Source organism: Eumetopias jubatus, unplaced genomic scaffold (assembly GCF_037043125.1).
Source record: "Eumetopias jubatus isolate StellerSeaLion01/CBP00866 unplaced genomic scaffold, mEumJub1_p1.0 scaffold_7, whole genome shotgun sequence".
NCBI classification, from domain to species: Eukaryota; Metazoa; Chordata; class Mammalia; order Carnivora; family Otariidae; genus Eumetopias; species Eumetopias jubatus.
The window spans coordinates 27,356,120-27,364,543 of NW_028274813.1; the positions used below are offsets into that span (position 1 = coordinate 27,356,120).

The window sequence follows — 8,424 nt, forward strand, 5'->3', positions numbered from 1 at the left end:
CCACCTCCACCCCTGCCTGGTCCTCAGCTCCCCAGGACCAGAACTGCAGCTTGCAGGAAGCAGAGCACTTCCCACAAATTAATCATCCGACGGATAATGCATTTATTGAGCCTTGGCTGACTCAGGGCCTATCCAAAGATGACAAAATGAAGATAATCATAATCCTTGTGCTAGCAGAGCACACAGTCTAGTTTTTAAAGCCAAATTGATTCAATAGACATTAAACCCCCGCTAGGTTCAATGTCTTTTGCTAGGACAAATAGACAGTTATGGACAGTGTTGAAATTGAGCAAGGCAGACGGATATGAAGACAATTTTCTGCAATACACTTTGGTGAATGTTTTATATAACGAGAATCATAAAGTACTCTGCTACAGGGAGAAGGGGTGGGGGAAGGGGTGTTGCAGGCAGCTAGGAGCTCAGTGCTTTCCTAAATCACATATAGTTCTCTACCTAGACAATCATCCCTTCTGGGTCAGGAGAAATGATCCTGAACTTGATGTTTTGGAGTTGAGATGAGCACAGTAATTTGTAACAGATCAACGACCCCAAAGGCTGTGGGGCATGACTTTGTAATACCAAGGAGGTGGGGCCAGAGCAGTGACCTGCCCATTTCTGTCCCCTCTCTTGGCTCTGGGACCAGATGTTGACGAGTGTGAGGACTATGGAGACTCGGCATGTGGGGCCTGGAGGTGTGAGAACAGCCCTGGCTCCTACCGCTGTGTCCTGGGCTGCCAGCCTGGCTTCCACACGGCTCCAGCTGGAGACTGCATTGGTGAGTAGGAACGGGGAGGGTGGAGGACACCTATTTTTCACGTATCCAGCTAGCAATGACTTTGTCCTGAGGACTTCATTTTTGTAGCAGTTCGAAGCTTGCGTGTTTTCCATACAGCAGGGCTTGCACAGAAATTGAAGGGGAACGGTAACGTTAGAGCGTTCTTGTCCTATGTTTAAAGTCACTTTTCACAGACCTTGATGTCAATAGACCAAGTATTCCCAGCAAATAGAGCAAGAGTGCACCCTACACTCTGGTCCCCACTGTCCCACAGACATAGATGAGTGTGCCAACGACACCTTGTGTGGGAGCCACGGCTTCTGCGACAACACCGACGGCTCCTTCCGCTGCCTCTGTGACCAGGGCTTCGAGACTTCGTCCTCCGGCTGGGATTGTGTTGGTGAGAAGCCTGCAGGCTAGCCAGGCTCGGGGCCAGGGAAGGGAATGTTCAAGGTCACACGGCTCCATAAGAGGTCCTCAGGGAGTAGGCAAGGAAGGGTGAGTTAGCTCCACCCCGCAGCGGGCACCCTGACCAGCTCGGTAGAAGGGTGGCCATGTTCTACCAGCAGGGGGAGCGAGCACAGTAGTGAAGGTGCACTGTCCTGCTCCAGAGACCTCACAGCCTCCAGAGGCACGTGGGGAGTGTGTGGGAGAATGTGCACAGAGGGAGGGACCCTTCCTCTTGGTCCCTTTAGTGACCCTTTTCTGCCACCCTTCTCGCCTCTCCCTTCTGATGCTCTGTGTTCATCTGTTCCTCCTTCCTGCTAACTCCCTTCTGCTCTTCCCCTGAGACCTAGCCGGTTTCTTTTGAGGGGATGAGAGGAGGATCTGCCCACTGGGCTGGAAGCAGAGGGCCGGGGGGACATGGGCTGCGTCTTCTCCACCCCCAAGCCTGTCCTCGTGCCTGGCAGACGTGAATGAGTGTGAGCTCATGCTGGCGGTGTGTGGGGCGGCGCTCTGTGAGAACGTGGAGGGCTCCTTCCTGTGCCTCTGTGCCAGCGACCTGGAGGAGTACGACGCTCAGGAGGGGCACTGTCGCCCGCGGGTGGCTGGAGGTGAGCACGCCGCATACTCCACCCCGTCATTATGCATGAGCGCCCTGCAGCTTACAGAGCACTTCCACCACTCCGGCTACTGGGCCGGGCCCAGGGCCATGTGGGCAAGGGTGCTACTTAGGACTGGAGTAGAACAGAGTGAGGAGTCAGAGTATGGCAAATGTCAAGACAAGAGGACGTCTGTCCCAGGTCAGGGAATGTCCTGGAGGCTTGGGGCTGCGACAACCCTACAGGGGGCTCAGGAAAAACAGATGCCAACTTACGGTGCCTAGGGATCTCAGATTGAGCCTCAGAGTGACCCCAGGGAGCCCTTTGGTGAGGGAGGCCTTGAAGCTGAGCTGAGCCTCACTCTCTCCTGCCCACTCCACCCCAGAGCTGTTGGGTTCAGCCTCTCACCCCCGGCTGGCCTAGGACTCAGATGGCCTCCTCTGACTTGGGGAAAACGAAAGCAAGACTTGGAACAAGGAAAGGTGGGAGGGGCTGGGGTACAGTGTGGGCTGAGGAATGGAGGGGCTGCCCATATGGTATGCCACGGACAGGGGGCACCTCCTATACCGGGGGCGGCAGGGAGCTACTCCAGAAAGAGCAGGGGTTTGGGCACCAGAAGAACTGGGGTCAGTGCCACTTAATAGCTGGTGACTGTGGCAAGTCACGTAGCTTCTCTCAGCCTCAACTGCGTCATGTGCAAAAGGCAGCTGATAATATAATGCTGTCAAGAGCATCAAGTGAGACAGGTAAATACAGGTAAAAGCATGCTGCGCACTGTGAAGTGCTATATAAACGTAAAACCATGAAAATAAATTCAAAAGCTAGGGTGCCCCAGAGGGCCAGGGACAGACAGTGATAAAGGGCATCTATCACACACAGGTCAGAGTATTCCTGAGGCCCCGTCAGGGGACCGCCCCCCAAGCCCCATCCGCATGGAATGCTTCTCCGGTCAGAACGGCCAGCTGCCCTGCTCCAGCCTTCTAGGCCGGAACACCACACGGGCTGAGTGCTGCTGCACCCAGGGCGCCAGCTGGGGGGATGCCTGTGACCTCTGCCCAGCTGAGGACTCAGGTAAGGCCCCCAAGTGTCCCAAATCCTCAGTGTCAGCCCTGTACAGTGAATCTGGAAGAAGGGGAGAGAGGAAGGGGGGCAGAGCCCTTCTGTCTCTAAGCTTGGATGCCTCCCTGCACAGTTGAATTCAGTGAGATCTGCCCTAGTGGTAAAGGCTACATCCCCGTGGACGGAGCCTGGATGTTTGGACAGACCACGTACACAGGTAACCTCCCTAGAGACCCTCCTCCCCAAACTCCACTCACCTGAGGAGGCCCACACTGGTCCTCCGGGAGGTCCCGGGGGGAAGTTCTGCATGCAGCCCCAAGCCTCCCAGGTCGCTTCCCTCATTCGTGTCCCAGGGCTGACTACCTGCAGATTTGCAGCTGGAAGGTCTGCCCTGAGTCCCTCCTGGAGGTGTCCATATAACCCGACCTCGGTTCCTCTGCTCCCCTGAGGCTGAAGCCTCCAGAACAAACTATGATGCCATGACTAACCCAGGCATGGGGCACAGAGTCAGGGTGGGGAGTACTGCTGTACAGGGACAGCTGCTTATCCCCTGGGCCCCACTTACCAAGCCAGAAACTTTGGGGAACCCACATTCAAAGTGGGTAGTGAGGTATGAGCCCTTCGGTGCCCTAATCCTGAAGCTGGAGACAGAAATAGAATAGAAACAGAAGTGGCTTTCCTTACTTAAGTGCTTGCTATGTGCCAAGCACTATGTAAGCACCTACCTATATTAACCTTTTAATCTTCGTAACAGTGATAAGAGGTTAAGTCACAGTACCCACATTTTTCAGGTAGGAAACAGAGGCAAGGAGAACTCAGTTGCCCAAAGTCACCAGACTAGCAAGTGGCAACGCCAGGATTCCCACCCAGGGAGCCTGGCTTTGGAGCCCCTCATCTTAAGTTCTGCTTCGTCCAGCTTCTCCCCTCATCTCTGCCCTCCCACAGATGCAGAGGAGTGTGTGATGTTTGGGCCTAGTCTCTGCCAGAACGGCCGGTGCCTCAACACAGTGCCTGGCTACATCTGCTTGTGCAACCCCGGCTACCACTACAATGCCATCCACAGGAAGTGTGAGGGTGAGGACGCACACCACCCCTCCCCGCCCCCACGCCCACCCCCGGCTGGCCCCATCAGTGCAGGGTGGGGGGGGTTCCGCTGCAGCCGGCGGGCCAGAGGTGAGGGGAGCTGTGGGGCTGTCAGGGCTTGCACGTGAGCCCCTGTCAGAAAGGCATCCCTGGGGAGGTGCCTCACAGGCTGGGCTGGGTCAGGGGAGGAGGGGGAAGCAGGGTGCTACTCTTCATTATCAGTTACCAGAAAACCTCCTTTCACGAAGACGGCCCGTGGGCAAGCTGCCTTGGTACTGCCCCACACATTCCTTCGTTCTTTCTGCCACCCCAGATCACGACGAGTGCCAGGACATGGCCTGTGAGAATGGTGAGTGTGTGAACACCGAAGGCTCTTTCCACTGCTTCTGCAGCCCCCCCCTCACCCTGGACCTCAGCCAGCAGCGCTGCGTGAACAGCACCGGTAGCACGGGTCAGTAGGCCTGGAGTGGTGGGGCGGCAGGGAGACTGGATCTGGGCTGGGAGGGCTCACGTGCCTCTGGGCCCTGTGCCACCAGAGGACCTGCCTGACCACGACATCCACACGGACATCTGCTGGAAAAGAGTCACCAATTACGTGTGCAGCCAGCCCCTGCACGGGCGCCGCACCACCTACACGGAATGCTGCTGCCAGGATGGCGAGGCCTGGAGCCAGCAGTGTGCCCTCTGCCCCCCCAGGAGCTCTGGTGAGAAGGGTGACCCGTGCCTGCTCAGAAGGAGGGGCCCTAGGGAAGGGAATGCACTCACCTTGGAGGGAGGGATTTAGAAGTAGAGCAGAGTGTGGCCCTGTCTTCCATCCCTATTGCCTGGGGACAAAGCTGGGGGCCGGGGTGGGGGGGGGCAAGAGCACAGCCGGGAGCTCCCGGAGGGGACCAGTCCCAGCATGTTCCCTCTCCCCGGGCAGTAAGCTGGGGGACGGCACACCAGGCTTTAGCTAGCAGGAACTTGGCAGCTTCCTGTCTCCCTCCTCCCTGACAGAGGTCTATGCTCAGCTGTGCAACGTGGCCCGGATTGAAGCGGAGCGGGAGGCAGGGGTCCACTTCCGGCCAGGCTATGAGTACGGCCCTGGGCCCGAGGATCTGCACTACAGCCTCTACGGCCCCGAGGGGGCCCCCTTCTACAACTACCTGGGCCCTGAGGACACCATCCCAGAGCCACCCTTCCCCAACACAGCCAGCCACACCGGGGCCCACACACCAGTTATTGAGTCACCCCTGCAGCCCTCGGACCTCCAGCCCCACTATGTGGCCAGCGGGCCAGGTGTGTGTTGCCGCCCACATGAGGAAGCGGTAGGCCCCGCAGCGGTTTCACTCCTGCCTCCTCTACCCACTAATCACTGCCGGCAGGGCAGGGCCGCAGAGGGGAAGACCCACCGAGCCCTCTCAGGTCACTCAAGGGCCAACTCCAAATGCCCGGGTCAGACCCTAACAACTCTCTCTGATAAACTGGCACAGGGGACACAAAGAGGTACAGGACACCACCTCAACCTCAAAAGCTTCCCTGAGGGAGTTGGGAGAACAAGGGAAAGCAGATACACTCCGCTCTGTGTTTCTCCCTCCACGCCACTCAGTGTGCAAAATAACCTGCTCTACGAGCTCACACTTGTCACCTGAAATGTACATTACGGATTTCTAATCACTTTAAAGGCCTGCTATGGTGATTCGGTTTGTTAGTGGCAATGACCGCAGCATGCAGGACTGGGATTCTAAGAAGTCAGGCCTGGCACCTGTGTGACGGATGTAGCTGCCACGGGCACAGCCCCTGCGTCAGACTAAGGCTGCACGGGGATTAGGGGCTGGGTCTTTCTCAGGGGTTGGGAGCTGCTTAGAAAGGAGAGATTCAAGCAGATCCCTAAGTTCTGCTTTGCGTTGAGTGAGGGTAATCCCCTCTTGCTGCCCATCTCCTCCCCACATAAAAACCATGCAAAGATTTTAACCACCACCAACCACAACAAAACCAAAACCGTAGACACCCACTTGCTCCGGAGCCCTGGCACTGTGAAAGTAGTGAGTCTCAGCCTTCCTGGAGCTGACCTTTAAAGCACAGCATGTCTCTGCCACCGTAAGCGATGACACATACTTATTTCTTAAGGGGACAGCCTTTTATTTCAGCAGGTTTCCGTGAGGCGTTCAGATCCTCCCAGCCCTGACCTTAGTTCAACAGGAGCAACCCTTCGTGGTGGAGGGCGAGGGCCCCAGGGTCGGGGGCAAGGCCTCAGCTTCCTTCTCTGACTCCCTCCTACCAGAGCACCAGGCTGGCTTCGAAGGGCTGCAGGCAGAGGAATGCGGCGTCCTGAACGGCTGTGAGAATGGCCGCTGTGTGCGCGTGAGGGAGGGCTACACCTGTGACTGCTTTGAGGGCTTCCAGCTGGACATGGCCCACATGGCCTGTGTGGGTAAGTGTTGATCTGAGTGGCAACACCTAGGGAGCAGGAGGACCCTGATGGCTGCAGGTGGAAAGGTCAGACCAGCCCCACTGCTCAGTTAGAGATGCAGGACTGAACTTAGGGTGGCTGGGAAACCCACTGCTGCCCCCTAGTGTGGCGTCCTGGAGCCAGGCCAAGCGGTGAGAACGTGCCAAAGGAGGGTCTCCAGCTGGGTACAGAAAACCCTTTCATGGAGATTCCCAGGCAGAGGAAAGGGACAGGGGAGCACGGTCACTCTCAGGGGCACAGTACAGGTTCACTGCCACCTGCTCTGTGTCTCTGAGAGGCTTAGTTTTGGGCAGTGACTTCCGCTTGCCACATGTAGGACTCCACTGCTGGGCAGGGGCCAGAGCTTAGTGCCACAGCAGCAGAGGCACCCGGGCTCCGTACAGCGCTCTCTTCCCTCCCTTCCTCTTAGATGTGAATGAGTGTGATGACTTGAACGGGCCTGCTGCACTCTGTGCCCATGGTCACTGCGAGAACACCGAGGGCTCCTACCGCTGCCACTGCTCCCCAGGTTATGTGGCCGAGGCAGGCCTCCCACACTGCACTGCCAAGGAGTAGCAGTGAGGGGTGGGTGTGGACAGCTACCCGGAAATGGGCCCCAGCCACAGGCAGGGGCCTGGAGGAGGCTTTCCTAGCTGGGAAGACACCATGAAGAAGCAGGCAGAAGGCCCTGCAGCCCAGCCTCCCAGCCAGCCCTGCCTGCCTTTCAGCTCTCCCAGCTTAGGCCCTGGCTGTGAGCTTCTGTCACTGCCTTCATGCTGCCATGCCCTTGCTTGGCTCAAACACCACCAAATGCTTTCATGCTTCAGCCACCGGCCATGAGGATGAGTCTGCCACCTGTCCTGGCCTTGCTAGGGAATGCTCACCGAAGGATGGCCCTCATCCACCCGCTCAAGCTGTGCGAACATGCAAGGTCGTTCGGCCTCACATTACAGACACCCTTCCCAGTCACGATCCACATAACATCCTGATGATTCTACAGCTGGGTCAGAGATTACATCTGCCCAGGTATGGTTCTTCAGTATCTCTTGAGCAAAAAAGGATTGGGGGAAGTTTGGGGAGTGACTCCAAGGCCTCCTCCCAAGAACCATCACCTCAGCCAATCTCTCTGGGCCAGATTTTGCCACATGTCCGTCCTGTAGCAGTTCTGCGGCCCCAGGCAGGGCCAGAAGATCTCCTCATCTCAGAGGAGCAAGAATGATTGTAGCTTGCTGAGTGTGAGAGACGCAAGTGAAGGGGAGCACGAGACTGAGAACGCAGCAAGAGGGCAATATGAAAAATATGGGGAGGTGATAAGAAAGGGGGAGCCAAGGCTTTCAACAAGGCTAAAGAAAATGTTCAGTAGCTTTGGGTAAACATTCGCAATCTACCCGCGACAGCTCCCTGCACCAACCACAGCAAGGCTGCCACAGGCCGGGGGCCCGCCTCCGAAGACCTGTATTAAATACACACCGCTTCCTGCAGGACACAAATCTCTCCTGGGCTCTCCTTTTGTGGATACCAGTTTGAAGTACTAAAAATAAAGGGGTCGATTTGTCTGGTTTAGGGGAAGCCAGACTTCCCATGTTGTTTCTTCTCTCTACTCAGAAGCCCTTGCTGTCTTTTTTTCAAAAATGGGATCTGGCATCCCTCTCAGTTTATAAGGAGAGACCCACTCCATCCTTGGCCAGCTAGAAGTTTAGAACCATGGTGGAATAAAGAAATGTACATTTGGGCTCCTGTTTTTGTTTTTATTTCATATTAAACCAAATTTCTTTACCATGTTGGCTAAGTCTAAATATTAGACATGAGGCTGTGCCTATCCTTTTGCCAGCTCTGCCGATAGCCTATGATTGGGATCCAATGGGAAAAGGTTCTTTACTCTTCTAGGACAAGGAAAGCTCTGCCTTTGCATTTGTCTGATGAAAGGCAATGTAATTGAACAAGACTCCACGTGCCTGAAGACATGAAGATGAATACTATTTTCTTAATCTGTCCTGTCCCACCTGCTGCTCTGTCAGCCATCCCATAATAAC

General features: G+C 56.1%; 1 protein-coding gene across 3 annotated transcripts in view; it reads left to right on the forward strand.

Annotated features, from left to right (window-relative positions):
- Positions 1 to 7,103, forward strand: part of LTBP2 (latent transforming growth factor beta binding protein 2) — a 98,276-nt gene extending 91,173 nt beyond the window's left edge. Inside the window, exons 26-36 of one of the 3 annotated variants that reach the window (XM_088024514.1) lie at positions 644 to 775; positions 1,050 to 1,175; positions 1,687 to 1,830; positions 2,698 to 2,889; positions 3,011 to 3,094; positions 3,823 to 3,951; positions 4,274 to 4,411; positions 4,497 to 4,664; positions 4,957 to 5,325; positions 6,224 to 6,373; positions 6,822 to 7,103. In XM_088024514.1, coding sequence (XP_087880640.1) covers positions 644 to 775; positions 1,050 to 1,175; positions 1,687 to 1,830; positions 2,698 to 2,889; positions 3,011 to 3,094; positions 3,823 to 3,951; positions 4,274 to 4,411; positions 4,497 to 4,664; positions 4,957 to 5,325; positions 6,224 to 6,373; positions 6,822 to 6,967 — 1,778 coding nt within the window. In that variant the 3' untranslated portion in view covers positions 6,968 to 7,103. The remainder of the gene's footprint in view (positions 1 to 643; positions 776 to 1,049; positions 1,176 to 1,686; positions 1,831 to 2,697; positions 2,890 to 3,010; positions 3,095 to 3,822; positions 3,952 to 4,273; positions 4,412 to 4,496; positions 4,665 to 4,956; positions 5,326 to 6,223; positions 6,374 to 6,821) is intronic. The other 2 variants (XM_028102098.2, XM_088024515.1) reach the window with 2 other exon arrangements.
- Positions 7,104 to 8,424: the final 1,321 nt, after the last annotated feature.